The sequence below is a fragment of the Egretta garzetta genome, unplaced genomic scaffold, assembly GCF_000687185.1.
Source record: "Egretta garzetta isolate BGI_Z169 unplaced genomic scaffold, ASM68718v1 scaffold271, whole genome shotgun sequence".
NCBI classification, from domain to species: Eukaryota; Metazoa; Chordata; class Aves; order Pelecaniformes; family Ardeidae; genus Egretta; species Egretta garzetta.
This window is the reverse complement of record NW_009258669.1, coordinates 5,357,254-5,375,926: the sequence shown is the minus strand read 5'-3', so window position 1 is coordinate 5,375,926 and position 18,673 is coordinate 5,357,254. Positions and strand designations below refer to the sequence as shown.

The window sequence follows — 18,673 nt, the reverse complement described above, 5'->3', positions numbered from 1 at the left end:
AGTCAAAAGTCACTGGAAAGACCTTCTGGCTCAGGGTCCAGAAACAGACTCTGCTTGTGACAAGAAGGGTATACTCCTTTCTCCCCACTTCCCCTGTTTTCCTCTATCTTTTTATCATTCTCCAAAATACCAGACTCGTTGAGCTGCCTTCAACGCAACTCCTTACAGCTTTACGAAAGCTGACAGGAAAGGTGTTGAGTAATGTACATATGCAAAGCATTACTACATACTCATTAGAAGATTAAGTGCACTAAGAAACAATACAAAGATGATAATCCACCAGAGACAGATGTAACAAGCGTGGCACTGCAGAAAATATTCCCTAAAGGGATATTCCTAACCAGCTGCAATTACTTTACCTCAGCATTCATTGTATTCGCAGATAACTAAGTCTATTCATCTGGCGCTGGTAACAGCAAGCAATCCCTCCCAAGCAGAAGTTCTATTTCACCATGATTTCTTTCTTTCATGATTTCACATACGTGACTCAGATCAGAGAAATACACAGCAACACAGTTACAATTCAATTTACATTTCTCCCTTCACCCAACAAATTTCTAATTTTACAGTATGGTAACCCGGCATTTGGGGTATCCTTTATTTTTCAAACAGATAAACCTGGGTGGAAAAAGAAAAAAAGACATCTCTTAAATACAGCCAACTTCTTTGTATTTTCCTCCGCTCAACATAATCAAAGAAAAGATGAGGTTCTTAGCTTCCTGTCAATGCCCAACCAATGCAGGAAAGAAAACCACCAATTACTTGACCCCTTGGAAACAAGAGTGATCAAGGAGAAGCTCAAGACTGCCCTCACGATCACAGCATGTAGAAGACACAGCCCACCTTCACTTAGACAACTATACGTTGGTATGGATAGGATATCGCTCTCATTGTTTACATTAAACACAGAAGAAGCACACAGACATGGAAGATGAAGCTATTGTGAATTTATACTTTACAGTAAATAAATGTAATAAAATGTGGGCCTGTATTTCAGGGGAGCAATAAAAAAAACAACTGTAGAATTATTGTACAGTGCACATGACTCATCAGCTGATGTTACAGGTGAATAACATGCACGGGCAAGCTAATTTCAGCTTGCGTCACATCCAGTTAACTTTCTAGTTCTTCAGAAGTCTAGAATCCAGACTCTATGAGAATGCAAACCTAATTATTAATTAATAATAATCTAGCAAGTTGAAAACCTAATCTTCTGTAACAGCAATAAATGAAAAAAAAACTTCTTGCTAAAGATGAAAATTTATTTCTCAGGGCACACTACTTTAAAACTAAAACCTGGCTATTAGGCAGTAAGGAAGACTACTGAAAGAAGATTATTGTGTAGTTTAGGTCCTGTAATAATGCTGGGGGATCATTTGCATATCTATTTTTTGCGTCCTCCCTGCGATAGTTTACATAAGACAAATGGTAGGTGTGCCAGATTGCTTTATTGTAACAAAACTCCTACCTGAGACCAATGAAGCTTCTTTACAAGGGTTTTTCAATTTCATCTTAACAGATTAACAATGACTCATTGCCCTTTTTTCCACAATGGGAAGGAAACCTGCAGAAATGTCTTATTTTTTTATTATGGAAGCAAACCCAATTATTTATACCTAGTTTACAGAATGATCTTCAAGAAAAGTATGGATGAAGAAAGATTAAACCTTTGTTGAGAGGACAGAAAGACAGGAACAGTAGCAATAAGGAACTAATTAAATACTCTCTTTGATATGCAAATGAGAGATCCAGGTAGGCCAAAAGAGTGCTGGAGAGAAAATCTGGGACGAAGACAGAAGGGAATCCAGAACAAGGGATACAGAAATGCTTAAAGTCAAAGTGGAAAAAAAAAAAAGCTTGGAAAACCGCTGAATTTGGTGTTGCAAACACCCAGGAAATTCAAGACAGTGCTTCAAATCGAAGATAACATTCTAGAGCAACCAAAAATGCAATGTTGATTAAATAAACGATTCATATTATAATTGCATTTGTGTAGAATCACTTTTTCATGCTTGTGTGAATGTATTTGAGACATATCCACCTGTTTCTACAAAGAGAAGCAGGGAAGTGTTTCTCAAAGGCCCCTCCTCACTTCTTCCCACTCCCTCCGGAGATGGAGATGCCCCTTGGGAACAGCCCCACTCCCCCCTGGTGCTGAGGCGCACCCCTGCCTGCCTGCAGGGTCCAGTCACCTGGCAGAACCCACCCCACTGCACCCCCTGACCCAGAGCCCATGGCCGCCCCACCAAAGCCACGATAACGTCCTCTCAGCTGCTGCTGAAGCTCAGAGGTGGAAAAGCTTTGGGCTGTCAGGCAACGGAGCTATGAAAAATTGAGTACTGAGCAAAACCACCCTTAGCATCACACCACCCAGCAAGCCTGTGGAAATGGTATACTGCATTTCTTGTGATCAGTGCTCTCTTATACACAGCAGGCAGTTGAAATTTGGCAGCTTCCATATGATTGTCAAGCACATGCATGCATTCAAGTGTTTAATAATTTGCAGTAATGCTTGCCAGCTTCCATCCAGCCTTTCTAGCATTTCCGTTCCTTCTGAGCACTGCAAGTTTTCTGGCAGTACAAATCCTTTAGTTTTGTAGGCAGTTTTTGGTGTAGCCTCTGGACATCCACTGTGCCGCTCTACCACAGAAATGCAACGTTCTCTATGTTGCTTATAATGTTTCCATTATGCACATCTTCATCAGAGTCTACATCAGCAGAAGCATAAATTCTTACCAGTGTTCACCATAATTCTGCAGCCTGCAGTATAATCTGGGAAGACTGTACACTGGATTTGACTCCTTTTGGGACATTCTTCTTAGCACTTGGTATTATTAATCACATCTGTACAAAGTCATGGAAAGCAACGGGATATCACAGTAAAGGGAGGGAAGTAGTGGCCACACTTGCTCTGCAGAAACTTTATTACTGGTAGGAAAAAAATAAAAGGAAGAGTGCAGTCCTGCTAAACTGAACTCACTTGATCTGAAAATCGATGAGAAAAGAGATGGGGAATCCTGACATGTCATTTTAGAATCAATTTTCAGAGCAGTATTAAAATTATATTGATATACAATTTTACGGTTGACTGGAATACACGTATCTAGGGATTAATGACAAGCATGTTAGGCAACAAGTGGAAACAATCAATCTCCTACAAAAACAAACAAGTGAATATTTCATCACAGAAGGAAAGGACTAGGCTTCGGGTTTGATTTTTCAATGAGTAACAAGGCAGAGGGCTAGATCTTTCCAAATACAGCAAGAGAAACAGCTGTTTGCACAGCTGCAGTGGTAAAAAAGGAATCAAAACCACCCAGCAACCCACTTTGAACGAGCAGTGGGCTCATCCAATGCCCCAGAGGATGCTAGACTGGGATAGCCACGGATGGCACGCACCTCTTCATGCAAGACTGCCAATAACTTGAATTCTCAGTCAGCCCCAGCCGCTGCCCCGGCAGTGGGACCTCCCGGCTAAGAGTGAGGAAGGGCTGTACGCCCTTCCTGGGCAGCGCAGCCCCCAGAGCCGCTCCAAGCCTTTCACTGTAACAGCTCCTGAAACTTGTGGTTGAGAGTGCCCAGGGGTGGAAGAAGCAAGACTAAAGAGGAACCAAATGGTACGAGAAATGGGTACTTTACCAGCTCCCTGAGCCTGAAACCAAAGTCTCTTTCTCTTCTGTTTTTCTTGGGTATGGGAATCCAGTGCAACGACTATTCCTGAAATTTTAAATGCAAGCTGTTCTCATGACTCCTTGTGATCAAGAAAATTTGAAATCTTACCCACTTTAACAAACTTTCCCCCACACACACTCTAAATTGACTAGTTCTTCTATTCTTAGCTTTCCTTCCCTGCTTCCCTCCTACACGGGCCATCCTACCCATCCTCCAGTCTTGCCTGAAATCTGGGTAGGTAAAGTCTGTTTCTTGCTTCCCTTAATTCAAATTGGTAACTGGACTTAGTTTTATGCTAATCAATCTAAACAGTTACTCTAAAATTTGCAATATTTAGCCATCATTTAATATTGTTACTACAAATACTGCCCCCCACACTGTGGAACTGGTTACATTTCAGTATTAGGTGAATCTAGAAACATATAATGTAGCTTGCAAAAGGCTTGCTAAATCAATTTAGCCATCCAAACAGTACTTTTTTTTTTTTACTTGATTGGTTCCCAACATTATTTCTCTTTCTTTCTTCATGCTATGTCTGTATTTGCTTTTTAGATCATTCTTTGTAAGTATTGCAATATCAGAAAAAGCCATCACTGTTTTTACAGAGATCTTCATTCTGCCTCTAGCTGGTGTTTATCCAGAACTCTTGTACCACATCTCACCTGTGGGCTGCATCCTGTTATATTATGTACATGTCTCAGGCAAGACACTGGCCTATATAAATACAAGATCTGTTCCAATGCCACTATGTGCTAACCATTTTTAAAATTTTTAAAATATTTTGTTCTATATAATAAATGCTAATTTACCTAAAATTCCTTGGTTGTCATGGAGATTTTTTTCTGTACATATTCACTTAATTCTTACATAAATTCTTATATTTCATTAAAATGAAATTAAAAGATTTCTACAAGATAAAGCAAGACTGAATATTAGCAGAAACGGGAAGAGAAAAATTACATCACTCTATTCAACAGCAAAAAGGTTTCCACAAGGAACGCTTTCTCAATGAGTGATTCACAGATCTACTGGCTCATACCTGTACTGAGGTGATTCCAATTCCTTGTTCCTTTGATGCATTTGTTTGGTTAAAAAGTAAAGTTTCTCTTTAAAATCATATGTATTTCCATATCACAGCATTGAAGAGTAATAAATATACATATATATAAAAAAGGAGCTCTGATTCAGTTTGCTGATTCTCCTTTATTTTACAAACATTTTCATAATTCAGTGCTGACTAGCTGTCACTGTCACTAATGACTCAAACCGCCTGCCCATGATCTGAAGAAGGATAATGGGAAAGACAGAACTGAGTTTGGAACTGACTCCAAGCCAAACAAACTGGATGTTTTTCTTCAATACCTTGTTTAGAAATGAAAAGCAGCACTGCAGTCATTCAGGAAAACTGTTTTCCCTCCACCATTATCAAGTAAGAGGCAGTTTCTGATAAACATGGCATGCAGGAGAATTTAGAGAAAGATTGCTTATTTCTTATATCTCAGTAGAGTTTGTTTTCCCCTCTTGTAACTTTTTTCTACTTCCTACTCAGCATTTCTATAGCACCCACAGAACTAGAAAAGTCTTGTAGTAAAATCAGGAATTAGACATTAAAAGCCTGGGTAAGACTAAATAAATGGCCACACCTTCAACATTGCAATCACCCACATATCTGCAGTGAAATTAGTAAGAACAGTTCAGTGCCCATCATTTTCAAAAAGACAGGTTAATAATCTTTGAGGAGCTTGATTTTGGTAGACGGTTTCTAGAGGTTGTGAAACCCCCGTGCTCATAAGCTAGCAGCTCAAACTTCTCTCTCACACAAACCGTTTTGTGTTACTGTCTGTGTAAGGCAAGGCGACAAACTGAATTATTTCAGCATTTCACGGCTCCTGTCCAGTGAGCAGGAGGGAGGGGGCAAAGGGAAGGATCACTGGCAGCTTGAAAAGGCGGCAGTGACCTGGGGAGGGGGCTTCCCCTGAAGGGAAACCTGAGCATCACTGAAGGCGCTGATGAAGCTGCCCTGCCAAGAACCTGTGAGATTTCCATTGGATTTCTCTACCTAGCTAAGGGCACCATATTATAAGAAAGATGTGGGAATATGGAGGAAGTTCACGGGACAGTTCTTGAGACAGAAAACGTGACCAGGGACAAAAGATTGCAGGGACTGCAAATGCGTAGTCTTCTGCAGTCCTCCATTGTGTGAAAGTTTGCTATAAAGAAGGAAGTAATCACCTTCTCTCTACCTGCTGGGGACAAGGCAAACAGGTTTTGGCCGAATTTTCAGAAAGTTTTTCCTAATATTGAAGCCGAATCCAAACACCAGACTGGAAAGCCACTGGAATAGCCTACATAAGAAGATTACAGAGATGTTTAAGAAACAAAACCCAAAAACCTGGGTGCCCAAGGATGGTTGAAGGATACTGCCTGAGCTTAAGTGAACAACCTGCCTGCTCCAGCCCTCCATGCCAAACCAGCACAGCTGTAGCTGCCATGGCATTTTAAACACATTGCCCTGGAGCTCACTCCAGCACATCGCCTGCTTCCCAATATGAGTGAAACAAACAGCCATCAAATTCTGAAACTGGGCACTGCTTGCATAATATACATAGTGCTTACATCCCTCTATGTCCCAATTTGCAAGACTATTCACACTATCATCATTCAGTTCAGGATTATTTCAGGTTCACGTGTCCCAGTCCTCCCCTGGTGGCCTTGGCACCGCTTACAGTGCATGGATGTGTGATACATTCCTTAACTCCAGTGGCTACAGTTCAACGTTGAACTGAGAAGCGCATTATCTGAAAAGGATTTGCTTTTCAGGCTTTCATCAGAACACCAACTTAGTTATCAAGCATTTTGGTGCTCTGAATACTTAGGATAACTGTACTTCTTCCTAAAATGTTTTGGCTTCCCTTTATACTCTTGGCATAATATACTTAGAAAAAGCAATGAGAAACGAAATGTACAAAGCACTCACATCCTAAGTGATTTTATAGTATGAGGAAAGGTGTTGAGTCAAGGCATAGAAGACACATCATTAGCTCTTGGATCAGTCAGAAACTTCCTGTGTACATGTATGTAGGCTACAGCTATATAGGCTGTAGGTATATATACCTCAACTGGTCACCTGCAGAGAGCTGTTAAAACCTCTCTGCATTTCAAACAAATATGAAAGCTAAATTTGCTAATAATTGAAGAAATTAGCTAAGGCTCGATCAGCTTCCTATTTAATTTACCAGGTGTATCTCTCCTAGTCTGTCTGGCACCCAGACTATGGATGTCTATATTACAGCAGTGAGGCTGTGGCAGAAAACCGAGAACACATGTCAGAGATGCTCCAATCACAAGTAGTCTCAGTATTAACAACGTCTAACAAACTAAAGAGCTTCACATGCACTGATGTGTCCTACTCCCAAAAGGCTTGCCCAGTTCCCAGAGTGGGCTAGCAACATACAGCCTGGTCCCAGCTAGGACATACCCATGCTAAGAATGCCTGCAAAGTTATCTTGAGCCATAACAACAAAAGGCAAGAAGACATTTTAAGTGAAGAGCCTTCCACAGCGGAGTTAAGAATGAGGCAAGCTTTAATGTCACGTAAGTTCACATTTAGAAAGAGGCAGGAAACCAGCCAGTGTTATAATTGCACCACCATCATAGCTTGAGTCATTTAGGCATTTATAAAGCTGCAGGTATGTTCCCTCTGCTGCCTGGTGTTCCACCTAATTCTAAGTGACCACACCATAATGAGTATCCTATGCACAAACATTTACAAAAAAAACATTTGTATCTCTCATCTTGAAGAGAATATTGAAGTCAGTAGATACTGACTTAGAGTAATTCTGTCCTGTGGCAGAAAATAAGGTGCTGACCACAAAAAAAGCGTAAAAGCATTATTATGACTCTGTACAGGAAGGAAATACCAATTGTATTGGAAAGGGTACAAATGAGCATTAACGCACACTTCTTTATTCTTAAATTACTGGGTTTTATCATTACTGCAGCTGAAATCAAGAGACACTAAATGAGCTATTATAACATCAAGGAGCACTTTTACCAGAGCTAATTTGTGGGTTGTCTTCTGATTTCAGAGAATTTGGCATAGCTGTTGGAGTCAAGTCAGACATCTTTATTTTTTTTTGCCAGTCATGAGTGAGGGGACTGGAACTTGCTCATGTGAAATTAGAGAGTCCAAGGGACTGCTCTGACCCCTGCTCAGAAGACATACTGCCACCACATAATGAAACCAGAGCTCAAAAACAAATAAAAGATGCTACTCTGCAACTAGTATATGAAAGACCCCCGCTTCAGTGACTGATTAATTCCTCGACTCTTTTTGATGTCCCTTAGCAGTTCTAATTTCTGTAAGCAGAAACAAGAAGGTGTGCCTGAAGCCTGGGAAGGCTTTGGGAAATTTTGTCCATAAGAGGTTATTATTTCCACATCTCTTAAAAAGACAAGTTCTTTAGAACAAGTAATTAATATTTTTTGTTAACGTATGCTCCACAAAAGAAGATAGTATCAGCTTGAACCTGTATCTCAGAGGAAATCTGAAATGGAAGCGAGTGAGGAGACTGTCAGCCATAAGTGATATTTTTAGACAATGTTTGGTGCACTTAACAATAAGATGAAGGAAGAAACAGAAGAGTGTGTGGTCAAGATGCCGGAGTATAGACAAGGAGAACGCAAGGATCGACATTAACATTTGAAGCTGAAAAAAGAAAGAGTCTAACAAAAACTGTTTCAATCAATCTGCAGGTATTCTGAGTAAAATGAAGTTCAAATAGAGTTGATGTTTTTTGCTGAAATTAATATTTGGAAAAGTGATATATTGGTGATGCAGCTGAAAGGCAATAGACATGAATAAGATCTAAATGGGAAAGACCAACCTGAAAAAAAGTTAGCCCATAAAAGACTTCACTCTGCTGCAAGACCTATTACTGCCTGTAAAAATAAAGAGTGTAATTGTTAGAAGCAAAGCCAGATCAACAGAGTGGCTAAGAATCGGATGAAATACGCCATGCAATAGAAAAGAAAGTCAAAATTAATAGTATCAAGAAATTGCATTCAAGTAAAGAAAGATGAAGGCACAGAGAGCAAAAGGAAGAGGCAACAGAAAAATATAACTAAACTAAACTTAAGAACAATCATTGTTATTCTAAAAGGGAAAAACTGTGAAGAAAGTTATTGAAGATGTAATAATCAAAGGCATTAACACAAAAAAGTGAGGCCACTGGCTACTTATCTAATGAAATCTTTGAGCAGTGTAACGTTTACTGAGTACTATTAAAAAAGTGTTAAAAAGCAATTAATTTGACAATTTCCTATATAAATGATATGGATCTATTTTTTTTCCAGGAAAGCTATACAGATTTTTGTGATATCAATTCATTCTACATTCTCTTATGGTCACTGCATTTAAACTCTTTTTTTTCCACTGTGATCTTCAGTTCAAGTTAAAATGTCTGATTCCATTTATTTGAGCTCAAAATCAGTCACATCTATCTGAAAGCACCTAGACAGTTAATTTCATCAACTCTGCCTCTAGCTTTCTCCTGTTAAATGGAGAAGAGCTAAAATGGAGAGAAGCTTTCTGATTATAAAGCTGCCTTTTAAAAGTATCCACGTAAGGTTTATTACTTTATTCTGTATGCAGATTGTGATGTCATCTAAAAACCTAATAAACCCAAATTTCATTACATCTTTCCATCACTCAAACTCCTCACAAAGAGATGTGTCTATGGTCTGAACTATGGCTCTGCAAGGATCTTCATAAGAAGACGAGGTGAGAGAGGGGTGAAAAATGACCTTTGCCTGCCACTTTGCTCCCAGCCCTGAAATTTCCTATCCACATCGATAGCAGAAACGCAGTCCTTTAGAGGCTTTTCAAATGTTAGAGTGATTCCTCTGCCGCGCATTTGAACAGCTTGTGCTGATTTGGGGTTTTTGCTTTTCAGCTAGCTCCTGCCCCGTTGAGGACTGGTGTGATGGCAGCCTGCCCACCCTCAGTTTGGTGCCATGTGAGAAATGCGGCCACGTGCTGGTGGGCACACCACTACTGGGACACTCACAGCCATGCCAGAGGGTTGTCAAAACACTGCTGGTTTAAATGCACTTCAACCATGGATGTCTGTTTTAAACAGGCAGGAATGAAAGAGGACGGCCAGGCAAACGTCGAAGTCATATGTGCCAGCACTGGGCTGGAGATGCGGCCTCTGGAAAGAACTAGAATATCAGCTAATTTAGACCTATGGCAGTTTTCCCTTTCTTTTGGTCAGTTCATCCATTGCTCTGCCTTACTTCAAAAGCTCTTTGTCACTGCTCACTTACTGGGTTGGCAAAAACCATCATGCAAACTAGCAATAAAAATGGTAATTTACACAAACTTCTCCAATTTACTGTAGAGTTTTATTTGTTGTGTTTGGGATGATGGAATATTATATGTCAGGATATGACCTCCAATGTGATTTATGATGTCTGGAAAACAGATTTCTTTTTAAAAATACAACCAAAACCAACCTGATTTCACCTGCATTGTCAGATGTATAACTGATACTTTTGTTTGAATTTATCTCCTTTTGGGTAACACAACTGAAAAATTGTCATAATGAAAGCTTATTTTAGCAATAAAGTGGATGATTTGACAGAAGTATTAAATACAGTGAAGGAAATGAGTAATTTTACTACCCAGAACTCTTATGTTAGAGTAGCATGAAACCAGCAGCACAACAAGAATGCTAATAGGATTCTAGAAAACTAATCAGATCTTTGATATTTATAAAATCACCTTCGTGATAATGGGAATGTGTATGTGGAAGAACTTATTCATCTGCAGTTCAAATACTATTCAGAAGAAGAATGGACATCTGGGATGGCAGAAAACTAGAGCAATAAAATAGTTGACATAGAAAGTACTGGCATATTACCAGAATTAGCAGTAACAGTTAACAGCAATGAAGATGTTTACAGTAAGGAGAGCAGATGCATTTGTGTAACAGAGCTAGATGTATCATTTGCTGACAGCTAATTTGAAAGAGGCATAAAAGTAACTCCTCCAGCATACAGAACTTGCCTTGTTGTCTGTGTATGGACGGTGGCTTACAAAGTCACGTAGCTGTGCACCAAGCACATCAGGTCCTCCAAACCCTTGGGGTGGTCCCTGGCCTTGTCGGGGTGCTGCTTGCCCACACGCTCTCTGTACAGGGTCTTATCTTGAGGACAACAATAAGATGGATCTCAAGACAGGGTCACAACTGTCCCTTCACATCTGACACAACCCCACTGCCCAGCAGGGGAATTTTCCAGGGTCCTTTCGCTTTCTCTTGTGAGGGGAGTCATGTAAGCACGGAGGGAAGAGTGCACAAGGCCTCTCTGTGAGTCAGGACATTTCCTTCATGCGCGATAAAAAAGATGTATGGATTGAAAAGATTAAGCATGAGAGGGGAAGTCTGCCCTGAGGCAGAAAGCTAAATTTACCCTCACTAAAACCCAGAGGGCAGCCACTGTATAGTGCAATGCAAGTGTCAATCCTTCAGCCTATCTGAAAGAGAGGAAAAGGACAGCCAATGCTTAATTGGCGTGACTAGTGCAAAATGTCTTGGCTGCATATTTCTATTAAATTATCTTTGGTGTAAGGTTGAAGAGCGAACACTCCTGTTGCTAGCTTAACAGCTAAAAATAGCTTTTTATGTTTGTTATTTCATTGTTTGGTGGGGTTTTTTTTCCAAACCACAGATCAGAGAGGACTGTATCGCCCAAGTTTCTGTTTCTGTTGTGCATGGAGAAAAGGAGGATGCTGAATTCAGAAGACCTCCACAGTATTAGCGCTCATTCGTAGCATCGCAAGGGGGCACCGCAATTCTAGTAAGTGACTAAATGGCTCTGCTTCTCATCAGGCAATGCCAGACAGCTCATCTTAGCCAAACTACTGGATTAGACATCCAATTTTTGAGAAAAATCAATCTGAGAGCTCAAATCCCATAATCACTTCTGAGTACAGATTACAGAATGTTGAAAATGTCATAATATTAAATCCTAGTTCCATCAAATAATGCAATTGCCCATCCTGGATCCCATCTTCAGTTCTACCACACAACTGGTTGCTGCTCAGAAGCTAACCATTTCACTGGCATATTTGTTGTTTTTTGCAAAACTATTCTCATCAAAGATTCCTGTAGAGTACCCAGGCTTCCTGAAAACCACCCAGTCTGAAGCCACATGCATATATAAGGGGCTATGTGAAAGGTAAAGCATCTTGCGCACGGTCCCCTCTAGCTCAGGACTAGGCGCTCGATGGTTGTTTAACTTGCAGCACATTTCTCCTGATTGCTTTGTCTGAGTGTTGAGACTGTATTCTTTCTTCTGTCGCACCTTGCTTCTGTCGAACTAAAGATGTTACAGGAGGAGTTGGGTTTTTTGTTATTTTTCAGAAATAGTTCATCTCAAGGCTGTAGCTATGACCACAGTACAAAAAAAGAAAAAGTATGCTTTTGATTTCTCAAGTCAAAGATACTTTCAGACTGAGTCTTGCATGCGTATTTGTATAACAGTCCTCTAAAATACTAAACTTTAATTACAGAAGAAGGAAAATCAGATAACCTGTTCTTGCATGAGTTGGAAATCACCAGTGCCAGTGAATTAATTGATTTACTCAAGCCAATATCAAACGCTTTTTGTAGCTTCTCTTGCTCTAAAAAACCAAATCCCTACCAGTAAAAAATTGTCCCAACACTACTATAGAATGCATATGCACCTACATCACAAGCATGTGGAGCCTTATAAGAAATGCCTTCAGAACTGAATAGTTGTTTTGCAGAACCTTTGTAAGAAAACCAGAGGTTTATAAATACAATGAATATCAAAGATAATTTCTTTCTTGTTACTCTGCTTACCAAACTTTTATCGCTTACCAAATTTTTTTAACACTATGTTCCTGTCAGCCTGATTGCCACCTACCATATTTTATGAACACCTGTCAATGTGATTTTGCCAGTTTTTCCTGACTTTTGCCTGCTCTAGCACACTCTGATGCTATGCATCTGCTGAGCAACTTCCGTCAGTAGGGTGTGCTCTTCAGAATTTACTGACAATTTCTTCCATTTTCAACTCACGTATCCTTTCAAAAAAAAATCTCCTAATAATCACAGTTCCAAACATGTTTTTAGGCCAATCCCTGCAGATATTTACTCATGTGAATAAACCATATGCTGACAGAATAACTCCAGTCATTACTAACACAGGTATTATATGCAGAGAAGAAATCTGGACTGTTACATCCTTATGGAAGGTACCAAGTGAGGTGCATACAGGTAACTCACCTGTCAAATAGTTCTCCACCTGTGACCAGTTCCAGAACAAGACTGATTTCTGTAGGGGTCTCAAATATCTCCTTCAGTTTTATCTAGTAAAAGATAACAAAAAAGATTAATTTTGCTTATTTGCCTTCTTGCTGAGCATATCGCAAGGCCAACAGCAGGAAACAGACCACAATCAATAAAGCAGAGGACGGTACCAACTGAGGTTGGTGCATCATTTACCATGCAGTTGTGCAAGTTATTGTGCATGTTGTCTCCTAGCTCCCTTTTTTTTGCTAGCTTTATCTCCTTTGCATTCCCTTTTTTTGTTGTTATTTTCATACTCCTCATACCTCAGCAACCTCTGTGTAACACAGGACCATTAAGAAACTGCTTTAGTTAGTGCTTGTCAACACCTGCCTGCTAATATTTCAGAGTAACTGAATGTAAGACTTTTCCCACCTTCCAAGGACCGACAGCACCAAATTCCCCTTTCATTTAGAGAAATTCTTTTGCATAGTTTCTCACTCAGATTTTTCAGAACATCACTGATTTATTTTAAAGTGTAAGTACAACTGAACAGTTTTCCACAAGAGCTGCTAACATGCTCATGAGGAGAAGCCAAAGCTTTAATCCAGGACTCTCCCATGTCTGTATAGGTGAACCACAACAGTAATCTCTCAGGAACAGAAACAATTTAAAAAAAACCCAACCAAACAAAGAAACAAACATGGAGTGAAAGAACAAGGCTAAACTTACAATGTTGGGATGCGAAAGGCGAAGAAGAACTCCAATTTCTGTGCGGACAATTTTCTTGTCTACCTGGTTAAAGGTGGGGAGGGGAAAAGTGAAATAGTTATTTCTATCCACCATAGAAACTTCTAGCTGCATCACAGGAAAATATGTATGAACAGCATTTCTACATCTCCTGGAAGAGTAAGTGGACGCGAGACACACAAGTCAAACATACTGTAAAGCGTAATTTTCCTTTAACACAAGACAGATACTGCAACAGAAAAACATCTGCATCTAGCAAAATGATTACAAATGTACAAAGTCACGAAAGAAGTAGAATATAGGAAAGACATCTGAAAAAGCTGCTAAAATTCCTTTATTTACTCAGGTTCTGCCCTTGTCTACCGCTTCTTATGTTGGTTCAGTTTATGCCAGGACAGCTTCCTTTTGACACAGCGTTCAGCAGCTGTACTGGAAAAAGGTTTCTGCACATGGGATGTGCGCATCAAAGCAGTGTGACTTAATGCTTAGAACAAAAACATGATGCAAAGGTCAAACGACCCCAGCCACAGACAGAGTGTAGGGTTTAACTTCAACTTGCTTCAGATATACCTAACAAAATGCTCTTTTAATGCAAAAGACTATCCGTTTGGTTAAACCTCTGAGGGGATTAGCCCTTCCCTTTCCTTCCCTTCTCAAATTGGAGTCTTTTAACAATCCAGGCACAACCTATGTCCTGTTGGGGGACATGGGTCATTTCTCACAAGAAATGCAGATCTGGGGAGTATTTCACTCCGGAAAGACAACTGCAGCTTTCCCGGAACTTGAATCCTTAAGCAAGCAAGAAAGGAAAATGCTCGTAAGCAAATTATGCATGCTTTTATGTTGCTAAGGTAATTAATTCCTTTATGAAGAAACTATCTGGTTTGCACATATTCTCACAAACCCTAGAGAAATCCTACACTGATGACAATTGTAAACATGTTTATACTACAGCACTCTTCGTCTCAGGGGTTATGAAATGAATGAGAGTCAGCAAGTTAAGTCACCACCTCCTTCCAAACTGTTGACACATTTGGGGATGGGGGATAGGTGGGAGTTTTTTTAATGAAGGCTTTTCATCAACACATGTTTTGGTTTTGGTTTTTTTACATCCTATGGGAGATGAACAGTCATAACACATAAACCTTTAAAAGGGACATAAAACTACCTTTGAACTCTTAGTGAGGAAGACACATGCTTAAAAAACAATCCCTTTTTTATCACCTGAAAGAAGAGATGTACTTCTCAGTATTTTATTTTTTCCAGCAACAACAAAATCCAAGTATCAGTCACATTCAGAACTACAGGATAGGCAGAATCTGATTCTCCCCTTGTGGCAATCGGGAATGATTCTAGGTTAGCAATGCCACAGTGCTCTGACAGTGGTGTAAATGAGTGGAGAACTACAGCCCTTAGGGATTTCTTGAAACTCATTGACATTTAACCTCTTTTACTGGCTCTGCCAGAAAGCAAAATGAAAGAGAGAAAAAAACAACTTTGGACAGATTCAGTGCATGTGAGAAGCAGCAGAAAGCAAAAATCAAAGAGGAATGAAATATTCCATTACCCGAACATCTAATTGGAGGTAATGAACATGGTCAATAACTGCATCTTCACAGGTGAATGTCAGGGATCAAACACAGAACCCTTTAAGCTCTGCGACCATCGTAGGCTTTATAAACTTTACTGATTTCTACTCGAAATGCAAGTCTTTCTTTGCTCTTGCCTCCTACATAAATGCTGAGCAGCAGGTTTGAAGAATGGTCTCCTGTGCAGTTTTCCTAAAATGCTGTGAGCATCAGCCTGTGGTCTCACTCGGTTTCAACATCCCCTTGGCATCAGTGCCATTGTTCAACTCTGCGTTACTTTTGTGAGTGCAAACGCACAGCCAGGGGCTCCAAAGCTCACTTCTGGGTAGCAAGAGGCTCTTGATGATTCGAGAGAAATACACATCTGGGCTGTTCTCATATACTTTGCACCTCAGATAGGATCAGAAAAATTAATGTACAGTATTGCATGGACAGTCATTTCCCCGGGAGAGCTGTTTAGACGGAGCAATTTACCTTATCCAAAAGCATCACTACAAACTGAACAACATACAGTTTGTTTTCTGCAGTTTCGAAAATGTTTGCACACCATGCATGCCCGGCAACAAGCATGGAAGAGGCTGTGCAAACTCTAAAGATGCTACTTTTTGGCACTCAGTAGCTACAACTGAGAAACTATAGAGGCCTCCTCTCACCTTGCACGTGGCAAGTGAAAAAGTGAACTGAGACTCAGTTCCAGGTCCTTCCCAGACGTTTACTCTGCAAACATAGGTGAGTCCCTCTGTGATCCAGTTCCTGACCTGACACAAAACAGTAGACTTTCATAATACTTCCTCAGGTGGTGGTATGAGGAAAAGATACCTAAAAATTCAAGATGCTAAGGTGCAATGGCAAGTACACCACAGAGAAACCCTTAGGAATGGTACGTGTTTATAAGCATCCTGGAAAATGGCTATTGGGATAGATTTTACAACAGAAGCGTGCATCTGTAAGTGACATGAATCGTTCCAGAGTAAAACCAGCAGCAAATGTAGTCATGCCGCTTTATTACAGACAGCCTGTTTTATCCCCTACACTAAGGATTGAGCTGTATCAACACTTACCTTGTTCCAGCTCCTTCCAACAAAATGTACCGACTTATACCAGGGCCAAACTTGGCCTATTTTTAGTTTGGGCAGGAGTACCAGCAATTCAACTACTTATATTCCTGACAGAAATTATGTGATAGGAAAACAGTCAGCCATTTCACTCTGTAGTGTATGTTGCTAGAATAACAAATTTTAAAACTCAGATAATTTAACCAAAATATCTTATTACCAAAAATGTTTGAGAAAATTAAGTATGTTTGGCTAGATCAGAGTGTTCTGATTTGTGTAGATGTAATAACTGACCAAAATGAGGCTGCAGAACTGTTATTTTTGTCTCCTCCTCTTTGGATGCAATTTATATGTGCAGTACAATACGTAACAATTTATCTGAGCTTTCCATAAATTAACATTACTCACAGGAGCGTCAGTGAGACCTTTGTGAGTATATCAGAGTCAAGAATAATAAGGTCAGCAGAACCGGTCTGTTTGTGAAGAGAAAAAACAATCAAATGTTAACTTTCAGATCTTTCCCCGTTCCATTATTTTAACGATTATCCTTCTACAAGCTTCCTTTATTTCTTACTTTTAATCTATGCTAAATGGACTAGAATAAGCTTTTGGTCAAATATTTCATTAGTATAATTTGATTTCTTCTTAAAAGATTACTTTTCTCTCTGTGGAAAACTTACACTAATTCCATTCCAGGTTGTGTGAATGGCTGGTTGGGTGATTTTAGCACCGGTGCAATTTTACTGAGCTGCATTTTCTGTTTGCAAACTTTAAATGGCAGGCAATCAAGAGGCATTTGCTGTAACAGGCCTATGAAGCAGCATTCTGCTGTGGTACATCTGTGTCAATTTGAGAAGTCATTTGCCAGGTAATCCTGAAGCGGTTATTTATCAGTTCTTCACCACTGACCCTAGGCATGAAGATTTCACTGCCCATAGACCAAAAAAATCAAACAAAGTTGCTAGATGGCCTGTAATTGTTAAACCCCACATCTATATGCTTCCACAGCTTACCTGTGGAGACATCCACACGAAGCACTAGAATGCACCAAATCTGCCCGTAGGTGCGGTACAGTGCTGCCTGGTGCTGTGGCTTGCAGTGCTCCACAGTACACTTCAGTGAGCAAACCAGGAGCTGTGACTGTAGCACGTGTAAGCACCTGCATGCTGGCTTTAATCTAACTAGAGATGTAGCAGCATGACTTTCTGGTGTCACCAGAGATCATTAGTCAAATAGTAGTATGCTGTGTGCACTCAAAGCTGCTATCACACGTCCTGTTTACAGACAGACAGACATCACATTGAGAACATTAACAGAGTATTTCATACAGTCAAGGCCCAGGAAGTTAGGACAGCATTTGCTAGTGTGGGTGAATGAAATTATCCACCTCCTTAATTTATATTAAAGCATTTACATAAAAAAGGTAATTATTCCTGGATTATTCCTAGTATTTTATCTCTCCAGTTATTTCACTTCCCTAGAATTAGGCATGTATCTGTTTTACAGATATGCGTCTTACAAACACTTTGTGTGTCTTTCAAATTTGGTACTGGTTATGCAGTGAAGTAGTGCTAGGTCTGTAACCAGTCTATTTCTGATTTATAAATTTCAGACTATTTTGACATGGGAAAGGGCTGGGAAAGTCCTTAATGAAAGCTGATATTCTTCCACTTTTCCATGCCCTGAGATGGTAAGGTGGAGTAATGCTACAAACACCCAAGATGCAAAAGTGTTGCTTCTCTCTGAATTAAATGAAACAAGATGAAATGAACGGTCACTGTAAATAGATTAATCCAGCTGCTGCCTTGCAATATGGTATGCCATCCTGAAAACAGGTGGCCAACAGATGTACAGACCCCTACAATTTAGTAGAGAGCAAGAAGCAGAGCACATTCCTCATTCTACAAGTCCAGCCTCTCCCCAGTGAGCTGTGGACATGGAGGGGCACATCTGGCCAGGTGTGACCACCATGCAGGTTGGGTGACAATGCTGTGCCCAGGCAAGTGGTGTGAAGCAACCAACACCAACAGCTCTGGAGGAGATTCACAGCACTGCCCACCTCAGGGAGGCTGCTCACCCCAGTGCCGCACAGCTCCTTATTTAATATCCCACTTACTGACTCAGATGAACACCTCTAATTTGAGCAATGAATGCTTTATCGAACCAGCAGGTCAGGCTCTGAGCATGTATTTCCCTGCACTCGCAGGGAGCATGCTGCAAATCACTGGCTTGCCACCACACTCTATTAAAATTGCTTCCAAGAAACAATTTTTGTATTTGTCTCAGGTAA

General features: G+C 40.2%; 1 protein-coding gene across 1 annotated transcript in view; it reads right to left on the bottom strand.

The window, feature by feature from the left end:
• CAMK4 (calcium/calmodulin dependent protein kinase IV) overlaps positions 1-18,673 on the bottom strand; it is a 102,169-nt gene that overhangs the window by 53,983 nt on the left and 29,513 nt on the right. The window contains exons 3-4 of the mRNA XM_035888457.1: positions 13,722-13,784; positions 12,987-13,069 (exon numbers count right to left, since the gene is read on the bottom strand). Of these exons, the coding sequence (XP_035744350.1) occupies positions 12,987-13,069; positions 13,722-13,784 (146 nt within the window). The remainder of the gene's footprint in view (positions 1-12,986; positions 13,070-13,721; positions 13,785-18,673) is intronic.